This window comes from Anopheles arabiensis, chromosome 2 (assembly GCF_016920715.1).
Source record: "Anopheles arabiensis isolate DONGOLA chromosome 2, AaraD3, whole genome shotgun sequence".
NCBI classification, from domain to species: domain Eukaryota; kingdom Metazoa; phylum Arthropoda; class Insecta; order Diptera; family Culicidae; genus Anopheles; species Anopheles arabiensis.
The window spans coordinates 25,455,674-25,479,227 of record NC_053517.1 but is presented as its reverse complement, the minus strand read 5'-3'; the positions used below and the strand labels follow the sequence as shown (position 1 = coordinate 25,479,227).

The 23,554-nt window shown below is 47.8% G+C and overlaps 4 protein-coding genes across 5 annotated transcripts; 1 reads left to right on the top strand and 3 right to left on the bottom strand.

Annotated features, from left to right (window-relative positions):
* Positions 1-12: 12 nt before the first annotated feature.
* On the bottom strand, positions 13-812 carry LOC120902075 (60S ribosome subunit biogenesis protein NIP7 homolog). The gene is made up of 2 exons (XM_040310564.1): positions 627-812; positions 13-541 (listed from the first exon to the last, which is right to left on the bottom strand). Exons 1-2 carry the CDS (start codon positions 680-682, stop codon positions 55-57), a joined length of 543 nt encoding a protein of 180 aa, XP_040166498.1. The 5' UTR covers positions 683-812; the 3' UTR covers positions 13-54.
* Positions 813-1,531: 719 nt separating this feature from the next.
* Positions 1,532-19,145, bottom strand: LOC120902031 (sodium-independent sulfate anion transporter). 2 transcript variants are annotated; one of them, XM_040310510.1, is made up of 9 exons: positions 18,742-19,145; positions 4,569-4,742; positions 4,328-4,463; positions 4,105-4,213; positions 3,609-4,022; positions 3,173-3,527; positions 2,795-3,097; positions 2,574-2,719; positions 1,532-2,483 (listed from the first exon to the last, which is right to left on the bottom strand). In XM_040310510.1, exons 2-9 carry the CDS (start codon positions 4,714-4,716, stop codon positions 2,127-2,129), a joined length of 1,968 nt encoding a protein of 655 aa, XP_040166444.1. In that variant the 5' UTR covers positions 4,717-4,742; positions 18,742-19,145; the 3' UTR covers positions 1,532-2,126. The 2 variants fall into 2 exon arrangements, with proteins under 2 accessions (XP_040166444.1, XP_040166434.1); XM_040310500.1 differs by lacking the exon at positions 18,742-19,145 and adding an exon at positions 5,589-6,031.
* Positions 19,146-21,701: 2,556 nt separating this feature from the next.
* Positions 21,702-22,532, top strand: LOC120902058 (39S ribosomal protein L11, mitochondrial). The gene is made up of 2 exons (XM_040310539.1): positions 21,702-21,788; positions 21,859-22,532. The coding sequence occupies exon 2, from the start codon at positions 21,864-21,866 to the stop codon at positions 22,452-22,454; it is 591 nt and encodes a 196-aa protein (XP_040166473.1). The 5' UTR covers positions 21,702-21,788; positions 21,859-21,863; the 3' UTR covers positions 22,455-22,532.
* Positions 22,440-23,530, bottom strand: LOC120902048 (ribosomal RNA processing protein 36 homolog). The gene is made up of 2 exons (XM_040310528.1): positions 23,284-23,530; positions 22,440-23,212 (listed from the first exon to the last, which is right to left on the bottom strand). Exons 1-2 carry the CDS (start codon positions 23,425-23,427, stop codon positions 22,499-22,501), a joined length of 858 nt encoding a protein of 285 aa, XP_040166462.1. The 5' UTR covers positions 23,428-23,530; the 3' UTR covers positions 22,440-22,498.
* Between the last annotated feature and the right edge of the window lie 24 nt (positions 23,531-23,554).

Sequence of the window (23,554 nt, the reverse complement as noted above, 5' to 3'; positions counted from 1 at the left end):
GCATTGTTTTTGTTGCTTTTTTTTACTTCAAACCTTTTTCTTTTATTTTCCCACCTAAATTAGATTTTCCTCCGATCGAATGTATTCGCCTATGTCCGCTTGATGGAAGCACACCGTCACGAGCGGATCGGCCAGCTTGCAGTCGTTGGTAGATTTGGCCGCCACACCGAACCCGAGCGGGACGTCGTTCATCGACATGACAATCACGCCCTGGTACACGGGGGTGTTTTCCGTGATGCGGCCCATGCCCGACTTAGCCACATTGTTGCCGTACAGGAACTGCTGCTCGGCGGCCGGCTTCAGCCAGATCTTGTACTGTGCGTACGGGGCCAGGTAGGTGAGCGCCGTTATGTGCAGTATGAACTTGTTGCCCTTGGTGAACTTGCCAAAGCACGTCCCAACCGATACCATGTGTTCTTTCGGTACCGTTTCCGCGAGCTTTAGGATCTTCTCCGACATGTAATAGACGCGGGATTTCATCTCCCGAAAGCAGTAGGTACCATCGGACCGGTCTATCAGCAGCTTTACGTTCGTTCCGATGCTGGAATATGGGTGGAGAAACTCTTGTATTGTGGCACCGCATTGCCGGCTTTGAGCGACGAGCCATTTACGCTCCAAATACTCACTATTTTGATAACTTTTCAAACAAAACCTTTGTTTGCTGTTCTGATAATCGTTTCATGGTGAGTGTGGAAGAGTGGTACAGCTAAATAACGAAAAATTAAACTGTTTAAGGTACTACGAAGCGGTGGAACAGCAATTGGTAGCACGTTGCACGTTGTTTACGAGTTGTTATTGATGTCAAGTGATGGTTGCGGACGGGTTGGCTCATCCAGTCCCGTCTGACAGCTTGCGGCGAAAAGGCTGTCAAATTTGAAATGATTGAAAATTGTAAACGTTAACATCATTGTTTTTTTTTATCAATCTACTGATTGATAAGCAACTAAAGAAATTATTTAATAATTTTTTTGTTGATTTCAAAAATCATCTTTTATCCAATAGTTAGATAAAATGACTCCATAAACCATTTAAACATCAACGGTTAGAGACTTATGAATATTTATCTTATCTTATTAGCAATCAAATTTATTTCAAATTATTGAAATCGTCAGAAAACTTATTGTTTTACAAGTTTTTTTTTAATAAAAGAGAGGTTTTAATGTTAAAAACTGAAACTTCCAAACACAACGTTGAAATATTTCATGATTGAAATATTTCGCATTTAAATTTGTTTGAGGAACGTTATAATATTTACTATTTTTTACACTAATTTGAATACATTTTACGCTTTGGACCGTTCCTCCTGAATAAAAAATACATTTTACGTGGAAATCGCATTCTTTGTCTTTGTTTTCTTCTTAGAACCAAGGCCTAAATCAGTTCAAGGCTGGATCAAATATTTATTTTAACACTTACGCACAATATTTCCGCGGATGCACAGCCAGTCTTGCGGAAACCGGCACAGCTACCACTAAAAAAAATAGAATTTACCATAACAATAGTGAAACAACCAAATAAACACAAACCCCTATCCATTTTCTATTGGATCATTTTATTAGTGTTCAGATTCGTAGAACAAAATACCTCTAATGTTCGGTACTTAAGTACTCATATTCGTCGGGATATGCCAATGGTGTTTTTTGTCTTGTTTTACATTATTAGGCCATACTAAAACATGTGTGCCCTTACTCGCTAAGCTCTAACCGTGGAACATGTTCGTGTTACTAATAATTAAATAATAATAATGTAAACGCTTCTTCAGCTCGCACGCGTGTGCCCGTATTTCTGGTTGTTTTAAATAATAATAATACCTACATCGTAGGAGCTATACATTCGTTGAATCACCTCAAACCCGTTGGGACCGCCGTTCGCTCCGCTCCGTACTTTTGAGCTCCTCGAACGCGTGTCGGCACCACAAGTAGAAAACTGTTTCCAATCCAATCGTTTGGGTGGACAGGCGCGCGGCAGCGGCACGCCTTGGTAAATCATCTGGCACTTTTGCTTTCGTTTCGCTTTGCTTAATACTGTTCTCAAAATAGTTGGACAACAATAATGAACCCCCCCCCCTCCTCCACCTTCTTGACCCGCTTTCGCATCCTCCCCCTCCGTTGGCGCACGAAGGCAGATTAGGCGCTAATCACTTCCTTTGGTTTGTAAGCGCGCTGCTTGAGCAGATCATCCAAATGCTCCTCCCGGTAGTACACGACAAAGTCAGCCGGTGACAGTCCCTCGAAAATGGCGCACACGCTCGGCTTCAGGTTGTAGAAGAACAGTGGCTGATCGCGTCGCGCAAAGTCTTGCGTTATGCTGTCGATCACCGTGGCGGCAGTAAAGTCGGCACCGTACACGTGCGAACAGTCGATTACGACCGGCAGCGACTGGCGGATGGATTGCTTCGTCACCAGATTGCGGACGTAGTCGACCGAGGGGAAGATCAGGCAGCGATCGGGCGTGATGATCAAATACTCGGCACCACCCGGGCTCTGGAATGGGTGGAAGGAAAGCGCAATGCATCAGCGTTATTGGAATCAAAAATGCACTTGCTGTAGGGGGAAGAATGTTACGCCACTCACCGTTAGCCGTTCGACGGAAATCTTTGGTCGGGCGGCGTGATACAGTATGAACACCACGTTCAGCCCCACGCCGAACAGGATGCCCATCTCCAGCGGCAGTGCCAGGCAAGCAATGAACGTTCCCAGCCCGGGAATTAGATCACTCTCTGCAAAATTAAACAGAGAAAGCAAATATTGAGCACATGACTTCTGACGCATTTCTTCAAACCATCTTCACTTACTTTTGGTCCTCCACATGGGCTTCACAACCTTAACCTCCACCATAAATACAACGGCCGCAATGATGACGGCCGCTAGGGACGCCTTCGGAATGTAGGAGAAGTAGGGCGTGAAGAACAGCAGCGACAGTACGACCAGTGCCATCGTGTAGATGTTGCCCAACGGTGTGCGCACGCCGGAAGCATTGTTCACGGCACTGCGGCTTAGCGACCCCGTACCGGGGAAGCCCTGCACGAACGAGTTGGCAATGTTGGCAAGCCCGATGGCGATCAGTTCCTGGGTCGCATCGACCGGCTTTCCATTTGCTGCACAAACGGTAGAACAAAAAGGATAAATAAATGCCGCCTTTTTAAGGTTGGCAAACTTGCCCATACACTTACAGAACGCTTTGCAGATCGCAATGTTCTCCATCAGCGCGATCAGCGGCACAACGATCAGTCCCGAACCGAGGCTGGACACCATCTCCATGAAAGACTCCTCCGTCCCGCTCATCGTTTCGTTCGCGGTGAGCGAAAACGGCGGTGCCTTTAGCGAGGGCAGCCCCGGCGGAATGTCGCCGATCAGCTTGAACGGTGCGACGGCGGACGCCTGGAACGAATAGCCGATGGCACCGCACACCACCACCAGGATCGCGTTGCGCGACGTACCGATCAGCCACATCAGTTTGTTGATGATGCGATGGTTCTTTGACTTGAGCTCATCGTCTGCCGGTCCCACCTTCAGTCCGGCAATGATCTGCGGGGAGCAGGGTGGAATAAAACGGAGTTTAGTTAGAGGCACTCCCAAGAGAGCTCCCGAAAGCAAACCGTCACTTACTCGCATGATCAGCAGCACCGCGATGCAGGTCAGCCCGAGGAACGTGTCCCACACCTGCACGTTGTGGATGTCGTTGAAGATGTTGCGCCAAATCTCGATGAACGTGGTGCCCTTGGCGCTAATGCCCAGGACATCCTTCACCTGCGAGGTGACGATGATCAGCGACACGGCCGAGGTAAAGCCGGACGAGACTGGGCCGGACACAAAGTCCACCAGAAAGCCCAGCCCGAGCAGCCCCATCAGCAGCTCGACCACACCGGACAGGAAGCAGAGCAGGATGGCTTTGCCCACGTTGCCGCCCGCCGTCTGGAAGGTGAGCAGCGAGGCGATGGCGGTCGGTCCCATCGGCACATCCTTGCAGCTGCCGAACACGATGTACACGATGCACCCGAGGAACGAGCCGTACAGTCCGTACTGTAATAAAAAGAAGCATATATGTTTAGATAGAGAGAAACATGTGACGGTGGATTTTGGGGTAGCCGCAAGGAATACTAACCGCAGCGGGAAGCCCGGCAATACCGGCGTAGGCAAGCGCTTGGGGTATTACCGTCAGGCCGACGGTTATTCCCGCCACTAAATCCCCGATCGCGTCGGTGGAGTTGTACCTGGGAAGGGAGAGAGAGGGAATTGGTTACAGGCAACCTGTTTCTTTTCGAATTTACGACCGTCTCGGGAACAGGTTCAAACACCCCCGGGACCGGGAATTCACGGGTACTTACTGCGGTAGCCACCGTAGGATGGGCAGTCGTTTTTTAATCATCTTCTCCGAGAACGCACTCCGGGCCTTGCGCTGCAGCCACATGTTCAGCTGGCCCGTCTGATCATCGCCCGTCACCTTCTTCCCACTGTCGGACACTGTTGGCAGCACAATTGCAGAGAGCAAAAAATCATAAAAATAACAGCTTGATCAGTACTTTGCACTCCCGAGCAGTAACTTTTGGCAGTAACTGGGTAACTTACGTATGAACTCGTTCGAGCCGCGTAAACCACCGTGCGGTTCGCCGCTATTCGGCGCAGTTATGTCGATCGTCGAGCAGCTGAGCGCCTCGTTATCGTACGACCCATCGTGCGGCGGCGCACTGTGCTGCGTGTGGATTTGCGTCTTCATGCTTACCAGCCGGCAACCGTTGTCACCTGCAAACGGGGGGAGGAGCGGGGGAGAAAACCGAATTAAAAAAAAAAACTGGACGCAACAGTACGTCCGCACAACCGTGACCGCTGCCGACGAATGAACCGTTTGCGGACCGGCGGAGCGAGTTTTATGTGCGCCGGCGGCAGCTCGCACCACAAACAGGCGCGCCGCGCAGCAAAGGCACGCGGTGGTTCACAACCGCGGAGGATATGAATTCGTTAGGCAAATTTTGTGTGTGTGTGTGTGTGTGGCGGCGTGCGTTTGGGGAGGTTTGTTTTTTTTTCGGCTGGGACACGGTTGCAAATTCATGTTTTCTTCCGCAAAAGACGTAGATGATATATTGATCTGTTGTTGTTGCTGTTGCGGTTGCTTCTATTTGCTACAACAACATTATTGCTTTGTGCCGATCGACACCTGGGCCATTCCAGCAAGCCGTCAAGGTAACAAGGATCCTTGCGTCCCGGCTGATAAGTGTATCACGCTTCTTTTTGAGTAAACAACGATCAGCTTTTCGGCAAACACAGCACGGGGGTGGGCATGGGCACACCAATTTGCATCATTTGCTACCGTTGTTGGTTTCGGTAAATTATCATCACCATTTCCCACAATCGGATCAACAAAACAACACCCCACACACACACACACACACAGAACACGCACCATTTGTTAAAGAAGTGATCAAAAACATCGAATTAAACTGATCGCTCAATCATGAGCGTAAATTATTGACATATTTACTCCCTTCCCGATGTCCCTTTGCTCACTCATCATCACACACGGACCGTTATCACGCACAGTTTACCTCACTGATTGGCTTGTGGCATTGTTAGTGACACTTAGCGACTTACCGTGAAACATGCTAACACGTTAACAAACGTGCCTGTTTTTTCACACGCCTCACGCCCAGGCAGGCGTTACGCACTGGGTTCGAATGACGCACTGGCAGTGTCGGAAGTTTGCCAACTGGACCGAACCGATCGGAAAAGCGGCGTTTTTTTTAAATTCGGCTAATTGGTTGGGCTCGGATTTATTGTCGGAACCAAATTGTACACTTGATTACCGTCTGAATCACGGAACGCCAGGAGCTCAGCCCGACGGTTGGCGGGTGCGTTGAAGCGGGTACTGACTGACGTAAGCGTGCCGTTTCGGGGAGGGCAAATTCGCAATTCGCCGGACAGAGAACGCACGCGTGACCCAGCAAGAATGTGAGTATTTGATGCTAGTGGGACGCCGCAACCTTTCCGTAATGGCAGTGGAAACGGTTGTGATCGTACGGATCGTACGATCAAGAGCTTAAATGTGTCGCTGTCTCCCTCTCTGTTGAGCTCTCTCTCTCTCTCTCTCTCTCTCTCTCTCTCTCTCTCTTTCTCTCTCTCTCTCCGCTTCTCTCGCTAGGGTAGAAGGCATGTTTGTTACCGTTTGCTGAAAATCCCGCTGAATCACAGGGCACCTGGAACGGGCGCAGACCTTTCTCAACACTGTTTCTGTATATGTATATGTGTGTTTAGGAGATCAGGTTTCATGTTTCAGCTTTCAGGTAGGTTTAATGCCATCCCTTTGTATGTGTGTGTGCGCGCTTTTTAAAAATGAACACATTTTTTGATGAATTATGAAAGCTCATCCTTTAGATTTAATTTGCTTGTTTTGCAAAGATAACAAAAATATTTGAAACATCAACGAGCAAAACCAACGATCAACGATCTACATCAATCAAAATGGCTACAGTCTGCTATCACCGCATTGATGCTAATCGGTGAAAAACAATCGCCCAGTGCAGTGCAGCCGGGCAGCAGCCGGAAAACTACCGCCCCATACCGATCCATTGTGTGATCGTTCCGTGAGATAGGCACGATAGTACGATAGCAATGTAAACCCTTTGATTATCTACCAACATCAAGCGCTGCCCCGATCGGTGTGAAAGGCTTTACCCGCCCTTCACGCGGCTCCGATCACGAAAGCGGGGTTTAATTGAATTTAACGGTGATTTTTCTCCCACAGATTCTAAACACTCTCCTTCGATCGCCCTCGATCGATAGCGTTTTGCATCGAAGGCGGAACCACAGCCGCTCCGAACAAAGAGAGGGCAGAGCAAAAACAAAACAAAAAAGTGGTGTACTACATCACACGATCGTTCTAGAAGCATCTTGCGGATCGAGGCTGCCGTGCGAGTGATACGAAATGTGAAGTTGTGCACCCCTCCCTTTTGAGGTGACCTTGTTATGTCAATAGAAGAAGAAAAAAAAACAGTTCTCACCGATCATATTAAACGCGAAAGCAAGGAACCAGTTTGTGACGCTTATTGTGTTATTTGGGTTTCACCCCCCCAACCCAAAAACAAGAAATTAAAAAAGCTTGTTTATTGGGTTTTTATCGGCTTTGACTTTCCTTCTCTGTGTGGAAGGAAAATATATTAAAAAAAAAAAAAAACAAATCAAATTCTATTCCACCAGGCGGCTCCATCGACGCACGTTTTCGTGGCCATCATCCCCAAAGCGAAACGGTTTTTGAACAGCTTACACCACTACACCTTGAAGTGTGACAGTGTGCACGGTAAGAAGCATGTATGTGTGTGTGCGTGGTTTGGCAAGCTTCACTTCGTCACTCCCCCTTTCTCGGAAAGGACACGATCAGCGCAAGCGCCCTTGAGTTACTTCCACCATCATTTACGATCGCGTACATCACCTCTATCGTCCCCTGGTTTACAACCCCCCCTTTTGTCTGCACGCCTACGCCCCCAAAAGGTAGAGTGAGATCAACGCTTTCCAACGCAGCCCTGGCGCTCATCTGCCGGCCGGCGGGTCCATCCGCACGCCGTTGGAATGATCCGGTCCGTTCCAGTTTCGACCCGACTTGCGGCACGGTTCACTTCGACGGGGCGGCTGTCTTGCTTGCCGCGCCCCGCTTACGCGATGACCCTTCACCCAAAACCCCCAGGGAACCGGTTTTCAGGCGGGGGGGTTTTCAGTCTTCGGTACGCGCACACGCAAAACACTTCCTGCTGGTGGTCAAGTTCCCACTCAAGAGAGCGGCATAGCTCATTGATAACTTCTCCCGACAACAACAACAAAAAAACCAAAAAACCTGGACGTGTCTTTCTTCCCGAACCGCTGGCAGAGTGTTTGAGTGAATGAGTGTGACCACCCAACCACCTAACGTAACAAAAAAAAAACCCACCTCCGGAGTATGCCCCGCTACAGGCACATTTGTCGTCGCGTGCAACCACGCGTTTGGTACACATTTTATGCAAATCGATTCAACCGGACACGCGCTTACCGGTGGCCGGTATCGATGATCGTGACCGTCAGTCTGCTGAGGTGCGCAGGGGGGCTGCTGTCGCAAGCCGGTGGAAACTCGCCAGCAAACAATCCATCCCGATCATGCCCATAAATCAACACACCGGGCGCGTATTTGCACCACACCGAGCCAATAAAGCACCGGGTCTGGACCGGATCGGATGACGAAAGAGCGCAGATTTGCATATCTAGCCCTGCACCTATCCCGAGCCGTCCAATGCAGGGCACAAACACACACACACACACACACACACACATGTGGGAACGCTTTTGACAGGCCAATGTGTGCAGCAAATCCTCCCTTTGTGGTGCAAACAAAGCTTTCAAGGGTGTAGAATGTGTCCGGGAATGGCCACTCCCGCAGCTGTCGAGGGTGACTAAAAGCCTCTCCTTTCGTGGCACGATCTAGTCTGGATGGCTGGCTGGCTGGCTGGTGGGTGGCATTCCCATTAGCGTACCGGAACAAATTGATTATTAATGCTTCGGGCGGCACGGCCGGACACACTCTCCGGGGAAGGCAGGTTGGTTTGTTTATTTTTTTCCCCTTCTTTCTTTACCTTCGTGACCCGTTCTAGGGCAAGGTGAACGCGTCGGTGGGTTAGAACACGTCAGGAGTGTCGTGAGAAAAAAAGGGCGTTCGGTCACAGAGAAGCGATAGATGACGCGAGCAAATTATTCTACAATTTGCATTGTTCAAATGTCACACGGGCTGTGTTGTGTGGCTGGTAGATCCTTCTGTAAAGCTACAAGAGGATCATATTTTGTACCGAATTTTATTCCAGTTCCTTTAGACCATTAGGAGACACAAGCAGGACATTAAATTTCATCATCTACATCTATATTTGCGACTTCAAAATTCCGTCAAACAACCATCTAGACGGCTTCAGCTCGTTGTCCTCGGCGGGAAACATCAGAAATGGCACGAGCTAATTCACTAGCTGCATGACATCTCCATAAAACCATAAAACGAGCGACCTTCCCAAGCCGACGATTCGCTTCCACCGCTTCCGAATTTAAATTTGGTATTTTAAGAGCATAACGGCATTTCTCTAAATTCGCAATAAAACCAAGCCACGAACCTTCGAACGAAACAAGCCTCCTCCCCCCGCAAAAAGGGGCAATAAAACGTTGTCACCAAAAAGCGTGTTTTCTCAACCCCATCCCGGAACGTTCTATCACACACACACACACACCCTCCCCGATCACTAACCGGCCAACAATCGCAAAGTCAAGGATCTTCCGAGAACAACTTCGATAAAAGCACTCGAACCGCTATCAAACCGGAAGCACCCGCCGTAACGGAGCGCGCGCACATATTTGCATCGTTCATTGATCTTTTTTTGTTGTTGTTGCGGGACCGATCGATCTCGTTCGCGTTTATCACCGCCGGGGCCTGCTGCGCGTTGTCCTGTTTTGTCTGTTTTCCTTTTATTTTGCCCGGGGTTCGTCGCCTGCTCACTGCCCATTTGCATCGGAACCGGTTGCCTAAAGTCGGAGCGTAGCAAGATGCGCTGCCGAGGCAGATGAGTTGTGCGGGTGGGGTGAGGGGGGGGGGGAGGGTGGAGGTTACTTGGGTGATCGATTTTGTCAGTTCCGTTGTGGGCAGCGAAAAAGGAAACAACCCATTCGCGATCTTGTTTGCGTACCTTCTCTCCTCGTTCTTCCCCGTTCTACACCGCAGCATCAGTGCCGTGGAGGTGATGCTAGACGCAGTGCATTGTGGAATGTGTGTAGACTGCCAGAAGCCATTGTACACGCGAAGGTTAGCGCGTAAAGCGAGTTGGGTGGGCAGGGGGGGAGGGGGGCAAGATTTACGCACAGCCAAGAATGGAAAAACGTGGCCCCGGTCAGCGCCAATGCAACGCCGTGCGTCTCGTGAACTCGTGGCTGTTGTGCATGGGATGCACTCTGTGTGTGTGCGTGTGTGTGTTTTGTTTTGTTTTCTTACGACCATTCACATTGACATTGTTGATGAGCGGGGAGAGCGCTGTTGAACGCACCACGGTGCGCCATTTTCAACCGTTCGACCTTTGTAACGTCTGAAAAACCTAACAATAACACTTACACACGAGGAGCGGGTATATCGTAAACGGACGAGACGAGGGTGGCACCTGGAGAGGGTATACTTTGCCAACATTGAAACATTGAACATCGGCTGAAGCCACCAGTTTGGCGATGAATATAATTATGCTTAATGGGCAAACAGAACCGGGCGCGCTGCTCGTTTGGTAGCCACGGCATGTAAGGTGATGGGTGCCTAATGCAGCACAGATGGCAGCACAGTCGTACCCGCTGCTACACTCTGCAAAAAAAAAACAACAGTGAGCTCAACAGCAAACCATCACCATCGCCAGAACGGCAATTTGGGTGATGCAATGCAGTGGCCCGATTGATGCCAATTAATCGGATATAATTGATTGTGTGCCGGTTCTTGGAAAAACTCTATCGCTCGAGCGCCGCGAGCATCACCAGCGGAGGTTGAAGGCTTGCTGGGACGTGTGCGCTAGCCATTGCAAATCTAAGCTTTAGTGAGACAGTGCTACGCGCAGTGCCGATGGTAAGGAAATGACATCGATCTCAATTGGGACGCACGGTGCATGGTAGTCGTGCCCATAATAAAGCAACTTCTATGCGCGCACGATCATGTAACGGAGCGCGCTTATACAACCGCATGCTGAGCTGCGACTGCGGTGGCCAACTGGTTGCTCGTTATCGTGCAGCGTCCTAAGCGGGGTGGGCTGCTAGTTCAAATGCATCCCAGCGTACAGCAGCTAGCCGCTGATGCAATGCGATGCATTCGGTTGTATACATCCTGTGCGTTTTTTGTTTTGTTTGTCCCTTTCGACGATAGCCACTGAACCTGACCGTGGACCGCGCTTTAGGGGACAGGTTTTGTAAACATCGTCGTCGGACAACCGAAAACAGCACAAAAAAATCACACACACGTTCGTCACAGCATAGCTGGTTACAGCTAGTTCCAGCTGGTTTGGTGTGCACCAACCGTGCGGATGACAATTTAAAAACGACCCAGCGCGAAAAGATCGATCGATCAATCGCGCTCTGCGGTTCAGTGGTGTCAAACTCTAATGAAGACGAATGAATTAAATACATTCCAAATTTTTTCTTTGACAGAGTAATGCCACCTTAATGACAAAATAAAAGTATAAAATACATAACCTAAATCCTTTTTTCTATTACAAGTTCTTTGGTTACATAATTGTTTTTCTGCATTATTTGTGTGGGTTTTTATTTTAAATCGTCAAGGCTTTCATTGTATTGGTTTCGACCTAGGGACTCTAAACTACGGCCCAAGGGGCTCGCGATCCTACAAAGTGACTCTTGACAACTAAAGATAGATTAAAATAACTATTTGCAAAATGATTTAATCAAAATTTAAGGTTTTTACTTTTGAAAGATGAAAGCTAAGCATGAATAATAGAAAGCTGTAGAATTTTTGCTCAGGCCGGTCTCATGGTACAGTCGTCAACTCGTACGACTTAACAACATGCCGGTCATGGGTTCAAGCCCCAAATAGACCGTGCCGCCATACGTGGGACTGACTATCCTGCTATGGGGGGTAATCCAAAAGTCATTGAACGCCAACCTCATAAGTGGTACAGAGGCAGGCCTTAACCGACAACGGTTGTAGAGCCAAAAAGAAGAAGAAGAAGATGATGATGAAGAAGAAGAAGAAGAAGAAGAATTTTTGCTACAAACAAGTAGTATTGTCTTATAAAAACAAGATTTCAACGTTCACTTCTTCTTCTTCCAAACGATATTCAGGATTATTTACTTATGTAGGGTTTGTTATCTAAAATATGGAGGTAAAGTTTAAGGAAACTAAATTGAAAGCTAAAGAGATCCAGAGAAATAAAGAATAAAGAGAATAAAGAAGAGAGAAAGAGAAGAGACAAAGATAGAGTAAAAGAGAGAGAGAGAGATAGAGAGAGAAAGAGAGAGAGAGAAAATTTCTTTAAAAAAATCGTTTAAGTACAGTAGAGCGCCGATTAGCAGGGATGCTAGGGACTGGACGTTTGCCGGTTAATCGATTTCCACGTATAATAGTCCGAAAAATGTCAATTTCGTATTAACATTTTAAAATTCACTTATTAAACCAAATTCATTGTAAAGCTCACTACACACTAGACATCTGCATTACTTTTTTTCTGCAGACCTTCAAATCGCTACAAATGTTTGCCACAATTGCACAGCAGGCAAATTCATGCGCACAATTAAGTCACCCGCCGGTTAATCCGCCCCCGGATAATCGACGTTCTTCGTTAAATATTCAAAAACCACCGCATATCGTTAAGCATCTAAGCACAACATAAATTCTCATTAACTTATATTCTCCTCTAGACAGTACAATTCAAACGAACCGACAGGTAAAGAGCGCGCGGAGCTTTTTCATTTCCCATTCGGATCGCACTGTCTGTCTAGCGTTTGACAGCCCTGCCCAGGAATGGTTTCCCCCGTGCGCCACGAAGCGTGTAAACCAAGCATATACAGTGTGCCAGTGTGCACCGTAACCAACCGAAAGCTTCCAGCGTGGGACAAAACTCGTGCGCACGGGCAAGCGCGGCCGTCTTCTCACCTCTCGCAGCCTCGCTGCGTGGGTGCTGGCGGCACGTGTTTGGCCGGTCGGCCGGTTAAAATGGTTCTCATTAAGTGCAGCAGCTGACACTCACTCGCTTCCTTCCGTCTGCCGGAACTGCATCGCCCGCCAACGGCGACACACTCTCGCCAGTAATTAATTACCACGATAAGCCACCGTAATGGACGGGTTCGCTGATCGGACGCAAGCTTCCCTACCCTTCCAATCCATCAGTGCTAATGATTGTGAAAACGGTTCCCGGCGGGCTCGCGGACTCTATGGCCAGCTGTATTGGGGCCCAGCCCGTGTTGCACACAGCACGGCTCAAAACTTTGTTGCTCACAGGATGTGGTCAAATTCCTTTTTGCAGGGGAATCCCCCCGTCCCTCCCCCCTTGTGCAAACGCATCGGGTTAAGATCACAATTATTTGCAAATACGTTTAACATTCTTCGACCGGGCAGGCAAACAATCACACACTAACCCATTACAGCTGCACAATGGTACGGCATTGTTTGATGGAATGGATGGTGTGTTTTGTTTGCAATATTCCTCCCCCCTTTTCGCTCCCACTGCTTCCTTCAGGCTGCTACTGTGCCACCAGCTCCCGCGTTGTGTTGTGCTAAAGTTGGGCTGTGCGCGCGTATCTGTCACAAGGCATCGGTGAGTCGGTCAGCGTGGCGGTGAAACGTACACGATGACGGTGTGCGGCAACGTGCCAACAGTAGCTCGAAGCAATTTTCAACATTCCATTGCGGTGCATCATGGGAAATGGTACGGGAAGCAAAACAAGATGCACTGTAACGCCCTCCGTTGTAGAAGCGGAGGCAGTGATCTTGTTGCCAAAATCAATGTCATGACGCGAATGGGTCTTACTGTGGCAGAAATTCGCTACTGCTCCCTAGATTTGTATCAAATCGCAATCGCAATCTATCAAGGTTGCCCATTATACCTGATCGGCACCGTATGGGCAAAGATTTCCCACCAAACGATCGTGTATCTGCCGATTACTGCCCGGGGGTTGGTGGTCAAGCCAGAAACGCGAAACCAGTTTGAAGGGAATTTCCCAGCATGAAGCAAAAAAAGCTGGAGATGCCGGATCTAATGTAAGAGGTGGTTTGTTTCGCTTCATTGATCCTCCATCGCCTGTGGGCAGAACCGGGGGAGGGGGGGGCATGGCTGGATTCCCCAATTCGACCACAAAACCGCAACAAACGTCGGTGGACATTCCATACAACCGGTGGTTGTTGTGGGTTGTGTCGGAAAAATTGGATCTTGATTAGTTCTAGACACAAAGTGCACTAAAGATCGATCGGCAAAGATCGATTTGTTCATTAAAAAAATGAAACAAAATAATTCCTTTCAAAATGTTGCCTTTTCTAAAGCTGATACGGATGCAAATTGCACAAAACAGTGCACTTTTTTCTCTGCCTGTGGTTACCTGTTAGCGCAAACAACTTTCGGATTGCGACGATCGACGATCGCCTGAAGATCGTGAAGCGTGGTCGCAAGTGTGCTGATGCGTTTTTTTTGGATAAAGCGTCACGCACGTGACCGTTTTTTTGTTTTGAAAGGCAAATAACGAGAAATAGAGAGAGAGATAGAGAGAGAGAGAGAGAGAGAGAGAGAGAGAGAGAGAGAGAGAGAGAGAGAAGAGCGTTGAAGCAAAGCATCATTTTGCGTGCCAATTAACGATCGAATCTGTGACTCGGGTATGCCGCCGAGTTGTTTACAATTTTTGTTTACAACTAACGCTTCACAGTGCTCTGCTCGCTACAGTAAAAAAAAAACCGGTAACGACCGGTTGTGATCGTTGTCGCAAAAGAAACGTACGAATGAGGAGGGAGAACAAAAACCTCCCATCCTCCAAACGCGGGGTTTTTTGCTTGTTGCTCCGCTCAAATGCATCAAATCATCGTGTGTTTGTTTCGGTTTGTTTGAATATAATGCCGCTATTACATGAATCGTTCGGCTAGACCATGTGCTGCGGTAAAATTTGCGTACCCATAAACGGTGCGCAACCTACGGACGAACTTGCTTGTGGTCAACGAACCGTGCGCGGGACCATAAAACTGCCGGCGCGGTACGCACTTGCAAAGCAGCGCTACATAGGGCAGCTGCGCACGTGACGCAGGAGAATCCTTTGTCGCCGGTTCGTCACAGGGGCAAAGCTAAGACCGCCGCGGTGGGTATGGATTCGCGAACTTTCACAGTTTTACAATCTGTTGGATGTGTGGGTTTACTGTGTTTTTTTTTTTAAGGGAGGGATTGGTTTTGTTGTTGTTTTGATGCTTTCGATGACCATGTGAAATCATTGCGAAAGTCCAAAATCATCCACACAACCCGCACAAAGGAGGTAAAGGACACCCCGGCGGGGGTCCTAGCTCTTCTTCTAATTGCTTTTTTTCTCCAGCTGCACACCTTTTGTCTGGTCTGATGGATATGTGTGCAGTAGCAGCTTACTCTTTTGCACCTCTTACTCGCCTGACACCGATCATCATTAAAATATAATAATGTCGCAACTAATAAAATGCCCATCGTTGCCCACCCAACTCCGAAACCGAACCATTAAGCGCCCTGCCGGCTGCCTGTCTGCCCCTTAAGATAGCCCTGCCGATCGAGGTAAGGCGACACCGCGCGGCCTTACCGTGTCTCCTTGTTCGCCTTGCCGCTAACCAAAAACACAAAAACACTTAACCTGCGCACCGAGGAACCGCCGGACCGACGCGTTTGCCCACAGGGGCGTCACGGCAGCGCACCGGTCCACGGTAGTGGAGAGAAGTTTTGAGAAAGTAATTACGACCCCGTGCGCGCGTCTCCGAAAGCGTCACCGAAGGTCAGCCGTGGTGCGGGGCGTTATTAAGCGGTGCCGCCCCGCCACCGTGCAGGTACTGCTGGTTTGTGGTGCAATTTGGTTGAAAAAAAGGGCAAATTTGTAACGCATTTGAAGGGCTTTCGAAATGGAGAGAGAGAGAGAAAAAAATACGCGCTGAACGGAATTATTAACTTTCGTAAAGTAGTTTTAGGAATTTGGAATTTGGAGGTTGAGCCACTGCTCCTCACTGTTGAGCTTGTGGTACTGGCACCGCGGTAGCATCAGCCGCGGTATCTCATGATCGGCGAGCGATCGTGAGGTGCAATTATTCAATTCTATTGTTTCTATTGCTCACAAACGCCTCTGTTTTGCCGGATATGCGAAGCGTGGAACGGTTCGTGCAAACAGGCAGCATCCAGTCCATTATCTCAGGTTGCTGGGAAGGTTGCTTACGATATTTGCCAATGATCGCCGACAGGGACACTGCGGAAACGTTTAACAATTGATCATACCAGATCGGTAGAAAAAAAAATCCAAGCAATCTCGTCATTGTAAAAACGAGTCTTAAGGGAGTTTGTTACAACAAGATTATTGTAGTTTTGAGTGCATTGAACACAATTGTAGATGATATTCCAATAACTCTGAACTCTAATGGTTCCAAAACTTTTATCATTTTAATAGTGAAAGATGAGCAAAACAAAGCGAAAAACTGATGTTGAACCTCGAAAAACTTCTCAAAAATCATATTTGAAGTCTATCTTATGGTAGAAGATTTCTTTCTTCATTTTGTCGCAGATTCTATTGTTTTTTTATATGTTTGAGGCATGTCTAAACAAGCTTAATAGTGAATTCATAGTACAATATAATTGGTTCCCATCATGCCCCGTTCTCTCCCAACTCTCCTTGCTGCACGTGCAATGACTGAGGCTATGGTTTTATGCCAAAAATGCAACGTCAGGGCTATCCCCCCCGGGGACGGACCGGTTCCGGTCCAACAAGATCGTGCTTGTAAGCGTGATCGGGTAGCTTCCAATTAATTGATTGACAAAGGGGAAAAAATGAATACCACACTCTTCAACCGCGTGGCCTAACACTGCCCCGCCGTAATCTAACCTATCATTTGATACGACGCCGCGTCTGGTGCCGCCGCACTGCACGGCGGCTTTCAGGCCTTACCAATCAGACAACAAATCAGGCACCGGTTTGCTTGTATATGCGCTAACTGGATTTTTGATCCCGAGCACACATGTGCTTTGGCTGGGAAGAGGCGGGGAATCCCTTTTCCGCATGGTAATGAACCGGAGATGATGTCTGTGCTGGGACTAGGGATTATTGGAATCGCAAATTAGATCGCTGCCTGTACAATCAATCCTTTACTGGTTTGATTTCCATATTTGTGCCCGGCCCGGTCTATTTTATAGCTGTAGTACCAGACATTTTATCCAAAAAATAAAATCCCCCAATGTGTACACATTGGTAGCTCGGTCGGAATTAAATAATTGGCACACGTGTGCTGCAAAAAGCAAACATCCAACTCACCATGACACATTCAAACGCATTACGATCAGGAAGCGTCTGCGAAGGTCAACCTTTGATTTGTGGCACTGTGATTTCAGATATAATTACCACATTCTAACGGGAAATCAAAAGCCTAATGATGCAACACCGAACGTGGGAATACCGAATGGCGAAGAAGAAGAAAAAAAAGTTAAACGAGACCAACTTTTAACCCACAAACCCCTCTCTTCTCCCCCCCTATTGGTTCCTCACAATGCTCGATTACTTCTTCTGCGTCGAACTGAACTCTCTGCCGTGGTTGTGGTTATCGTTGTGGTTTTTTTTTTGTTTGTGTTTGCTTCCATTAGTGCTACTTGTTGCAGAGGTATATGGAGCCTTCCGGCTTGTTGAACAGGACCCAGTGAACAGTTCATGGCCACTTCTGTTTTTTTTTTTGCTGTCTGTTTAACAATTTAATAACTGGATTGACTGTGTGTGTGTAATTTGGATCGCAGACGGTTGTAAAGAAGAGGCGCAATTTGCAATTGCCATTGCAGAACGAGTACAAGATGGACTGGAATGCTGAACTCAAGCTCGGAACTTGTAATTGGGAAGATATCTCAATTAGCAATTGTTTCGTGTAGCATTACATTTTCGCAAATGATGTTTCAAACTGTAATGGATTCCGAAATGGGGAGCAGATTAAAGATGGATTTTGTTTGTTTTTTTTTTTTGCATCAGATTTGATTCGATTGCTCAACAAATAAAATCGGCTATCGGTCAAGGATGATCTGCTGTATTATAAATTATACATTCCAAGGTAGTATCCATTCAATTCTCATCAGCCACAGAGAATAACGGTGACACCAATTGGCATGATCTCTGTCCCACCAAAAACACCCCTCGCGCACGTGGGCCGCGTGTGCCTGAAGAGCGATCGGATTAACGCTCCTTCTTTAAGCTCATCGGGAGGCGTCAATCACACGCCTACCCACCTACACACATAAATGATGCAAAACTTGTTGCAAAAAAAATGTATTTAAAGGTCTTTTTTGTGTGTTTGTGTGCAAAAAAAAAACAACCCAAAACAAGTGCTCCCACGCATTGCGAACCGACCGACCCGGGTCGACCCTCGCCGCCCCATATGAGGGGCTTCCCCTAGATACACATTTCCTGACGCATCAGTCAGCCGTAACGATGATGCAAACACCGCCGTTTCGCTATAATCCAACCTCCCCGTGAAGCTCAGTTGGCAAATAGGTTCGATTGGAAGCTTTATTAGCGGGGGGAGGTCGATCGTGTACGATCATATGTACTAAAATTGTTAAAAATTCCATTCTTGTTGCACGCAAAACGGAATGAAACAAAGCAGAGCCCAACAAAAAAAAAGACAAAAAGCCATTTCTGTGTAAGGGCGAAAACGGGCCACGATCAGGAAGCTAACCTTCTTTCCCCCGGCTTGCCGGGCATTACAATGTGTACCCCAACCGACCGACCGACCGTGTACACTGATAGCGGTGGTGGTGGTGGCCGGTTTGCGTGCTCACACACGGAACGCGTAAGCTCTCGTTTTCACTTTCCGACTGTGTAAATATGCGGCGAATGTTACCGTTAATATTACACTTTTTTTTGGGCCGAGACAGACAGACAAAACTCCAAGAAGCCTTCTGGTGGAGAAAAGATGCTGATCGGCAGAGTGCGGCGGTGGCGGTGATAATACTGTCCACGTTTTTTATTGTTGCTGATGGACTGACTGTCAAACTGAACTGAACAGGATCGGTTTGTATTCCCATATTACACTTACACTCACACGCCGATGGCACGGGAACAAGATGAGCCTCCAAGGATACGGTCGATCCAGGCACAATGATGAGCACCACACCGTTTTTTTTTACACTTTAATATCACTACAGTTACACAATTACATACACACCCGACAAACACAAAATTACAGGTTGTTGTTTATTATTTTGGCCCTCTCTGTTACCACGTTCAGCGTACACCTCTTGATACACACCTGCACACCCGCAAAGCGCACTAAGCTTTCGAAACACTCGTGCAACGACACACGGCTCTTCTGTTTACTATTTACTTGTTTCCTACCCGGTTGGACAAGGCGCGCACGGTGTGTGAAAGCCGTCCGAGCGCTGTTGCGTGCTGCTCTATCGCGATCTTGTAAACAACTGAGCGAACCGTGTGCGCGTCCGCTCGATCGTCGGCCGGGCTTCGGTGGGCGATGCGTTTTCGCCTATGAATTTTCCAACCTTGCCGGCTGGAACCCCCTTCACATTCCTCCCCTCCCGTGCACCGTCCACCTTCAGGGCCCGATGCACGATGCATACACGACCAGCAGCACTACGGAGAACCTTCACTCGATCGGTCGATCGATCGATCGTTTTCGGTGCGAAACGAGCGGGTATAGCAGCGTTCGTGGAGTAAGGGTAGAGCCTGCGTTTGGCACTTACAGTAGCACCACCACCACCACCTGCCACCATACCATACTGTCTCTTTCTCTCTCTCTCTTTCTTTCTATATTTCCCGCTCGCCTCGTCATGAAAATGCACAGCCCAAACCCTTGCCCAACATTACATGATCTTTCGGGGGAGGCGGAGGGTTAAATGCGTTCATTGATTTTTCAATTTATCACCGATTATGAAATCCGTGCACATCGTGCTTTCTCACCCCGCTCGTGAACCCCGCGCATTGAACTATCTCCGGCTGTAGTGTAGTATAAAGTAAAATAAATTAAAAAAATGGAAACATAAGCGTTTTGTCGTACGCAAGAGAGCTCCGGAGCGCCCTTCGTTGTACCGCCCTCACTGTGAAAAGGCGCGTAACCATAAACGGCACGTGCGGGGTGCGATTTTCCTTCCGTTTGTTATGGTTTTTTTTTTGTATTCCGCCCGTCCACACCAAAAAATGTGCCTCGGTAAGCAGTGGCTTTTTTGTCGCTGTGTGCGCGCTAATAATCGAGCTAGAACATTGCGCGCTACACGGTGGCGCCACACTACGCACCAGGTGGTTCGTCAGCATTTTTTCTGCTGTTTCTGCTGGGTGTGTCATATTTTTGTTAAAAATTCGTAAGAAAATGCCTTTTGTTTTGGTAAGAAAAGGTGGCGCGTGCTAGGAATTTGTCACCCGAAGCACCAGCGGGCAATCGAATCTGGGTGAAATTCCACTCGTATGCCGGAAGTCAGCCGATCAGTGCTTTCCGGTGTGTGCCTAAGTATGTCGACACCTTTTGTCGGCACGCATTAAGCGCATTCCCTTGGTGCCACGTGCTGGACAGCGTCAGCCACCACGACTGCCTCGCTGATGGTGCGGATCGGTTTGCTTGCTCATACACACGTGTACGCTCACCGGTTGGGTGGTTTGATAGTTGTGTTAATTCAACAACTACTGGGATGCGTTCGTTCCATTTTCTTATTACGATGAATGATAACAATTTAATCGAGCAATCGCATACCATTGCATCATATCGGATTACACGCACGAACCGGTCGCGAGCTAGAACTTGAGGTGTCAAGAAAGGGAAAGGTGTTAAATTACAACTGGTGTTGACAACTGTTGATGGAAAATGCGGTAGAGAACGTTATGGGTTTTATTTCCGGTTTGGGCAGGTACTACCGGAAGTGATTGGTGAGAATAATTTTGAACGGGACTTCCTTTATTTTGCTTTTGTAATGATCGTATGAGTTTAAAAAAACTAAAAAAACGAATCAAACAATCTAGGAAAGTCACAGTATCCATCAACAGATGGCGATAATCATGATACCATAGTATCATCCATAGTATCATTTTGAGTCACAAATAGACAAATGAGTTCAATAGGCTCAAAGTACAAAAAAATTAAAAAGAAATCGAGAAACGCTGATATGGATGCTCTGGATTTTTTTTTCTTTCGATTCTTTATTAGGGTACGATCGTGTGCGATCGCATATCCCCGAAAACAATCTCAACAACACGAACAAAAATTACGTACTTGTTGTACGCAACAAATAAATAAAACAAAGCAAAGCCAAACGGTTGGTAGACGACCGAAAACCAAAACCTTGAGTTTCCAGTGGTAGAATCGTCAACTCGCAATGTTTAAGAAAATGTCTGTCAACCCCTGTATGGAGCATGCATGCCCCCCATCATTCAAATCTGACGAAACCCTCTTAGCGTTTGAGAGGAAGATGCTCGCGTGGAGGCGTCCGCCATTAAGGCCGGTATAACGGACTGGCAGACGAAGGCGCGAGACCGTGAGCGGTTTCAGACACTCCTGAGGCAGGCCAAGACTGCAAAGCGGTTTTAGCGCCGGATAATTAAGTAAGTAAGTAATACGCCATCTATTGAACAAACCAATGAAGCTATGGAGCATTAGTTTTTTTTTCTATGGATATTTGATTTTCCAGTCGTTTAAGTTTAATTTGTGGCGCTTGCGATGGGTGTTCAATTAGTCGCTGATAGCCAAGCGCATCAATTGTACAGACAGGCCCTGGCTTTACGGTTATTCCAATCAATATTTCAAAGCTCAAAACAGAATATTTAAACGTGGTTCGCATACCATTTACAAAAAAAATAATTCAGACATAAATATTGCAAAAAGAACAAATTAAAATCGAAATAATTCCATTTACATCGAGATTTTTTAATAAAACGCAAATTTTAAACTTCAAACGATCTCAACGTTATTTATGAAATCACATTGGTTTGCTTTACTCTTAACTGTCAATCTTACCTGTCAGTGGTTTGCAGTTGGAAGGTCCATGAGCCAACCTTCTTTCTACGAAACCGTTTGTTTTGATTACACAATTTTGACAACACCGTGCATGAAATAATTCCCGGGCGATACAGCAAATAATACCTGTAAGTATTTCATCAAATATTCCGATAAATTGTCGAGCTAACTCTAATACGCTTTTACCTCATTTTCCAGCCAAAATGTCGAAAGCGGCGGGACGGCTGAAAACGATGAAGAAAACGTTCGACAAAATCAACCACACCAGCAAGCTGCGAACAAACATCCCAGCCGGCATGGCAGTGGCTGGTCCACCGCTCGGCCCGATGCTCGGCCAGCGGGGCATTAACATAGCGGCGTTTTGCAAAGACTTCAACGAACGGACCAAAGAGATCAAGGAAGGCATTCCACTGCCGTGCCGGGTGGCCGTCACCTCCGACCGGGCGTACGAGCTGACGATCCACTCACCTCCTGCTACGTTCCTGCTCAAGCAAGCGGCCGGCATACAGCGCGGTGCCATGAGCCCGGGCAAAGAGATTGCGGGCAAGATCACAAGAAAGCATTTGTACGAGATAGCGAAAATCAAACTGCAAGATCCACCCAACGCACTACTCACGCTGGAGCACATGTGCAAGGCGCTGGTCGGAGTCGCCCGCACGTGTGGGATCGAAATAGTGAACGAACTCGATCCGGCTGAGTACAAGGATTTTCTCGAACAACGGCGACAAGTGGTCGAAGATCAGCGCAAGGAGCTGCAGGAGAAGCGGGAAGCGCGCATGTTGCGTGTGGGATAGAGTGCTTGTGTTCTTTATTTGAGCAGTAGAGAAATAAAACGACGCTACGTAGCAAAGTCGAGCTTTTTCCGATCTTTAGCAGAGATTTTCTTTCGTCTTTTGTCGATGTGCTTGTCCAGCGCTCCGTGGTCCTTAAGCTTATCGTACTGCTCGACCAGTGCGCGCGCCTGCTTGGTGCTCTTGCGCTCGAAGAACGGTCGCTTACCTTCCTGTATCGCGGCCCGGGCCTGCTGCTTTTCGCGCATTCGGTCAGCATCGAGTGCCTTATGCTTCGCGTACTCACGAATCTGGTTTTCCGTGCGCTGTATGAGAAACTTGATCTTGCTAGCTTCTTCCGGATCGGTCGCGGCCTCTAGTTTGTTGTTCAGCTTCTTCAGCTCTTTCTGCCGCAGGTCGTTTAGGAAGCTGTAGTTGTTGCGAAACTGGCGGCCGCTAAAGTACCCCTGCCGTGGATCGAACCGCGGATCCCTGGGCTGGGTGAGGGAAGCCTTCTTGTCCTTCTTTCCCATTCCCAGGGCGGGAACCTTCCGCTTGGAAGTCATCTCCTCCGGGCCGCTGTCCGAATCGCTGCTCGACTCGTTTTCCGATGCGGACTTTTGTTTCGCCTTTTTGCTGGGCTTAGGTTTCAATGCGTTCGGTTTCTTATCCTTCGATGTGCCGAATATGGCCTCGTTGTACATCCGTGCGCCAAGCTTCTTCTGCAGCTTGAGCAAATCTTCGAACGGCATCGTTTTATACTCATCGTCCGCAAGTTTTGGCTACGTAAAGGAGGACATAAATCTATTTTAGTAGCTCATTCGGTGTACGATTCTTTTGACACGATATTTACCACATCCTCATCTTCGTCATCGTCATCAGCATCCTCATCGCTGGTGTCATTTGAGTCGCTGCCTTTGTCTTCTTCCGCGGATGATTCCAAACCCTCATTTTCGACCGAATATTCACTTTCGGAGTCGTTTGCCAGCGAGTTCATAGCTTTTTAGGTAGATTGGAACCGATGGTGCTGGGGAAAAAACGTTGTTTTATTTTCGCGGCGACGCAAAACGTGCTGTAAACATTGCTTGACATTTACTTGACAGCTGTTTAGCAGGCGCTTTTAC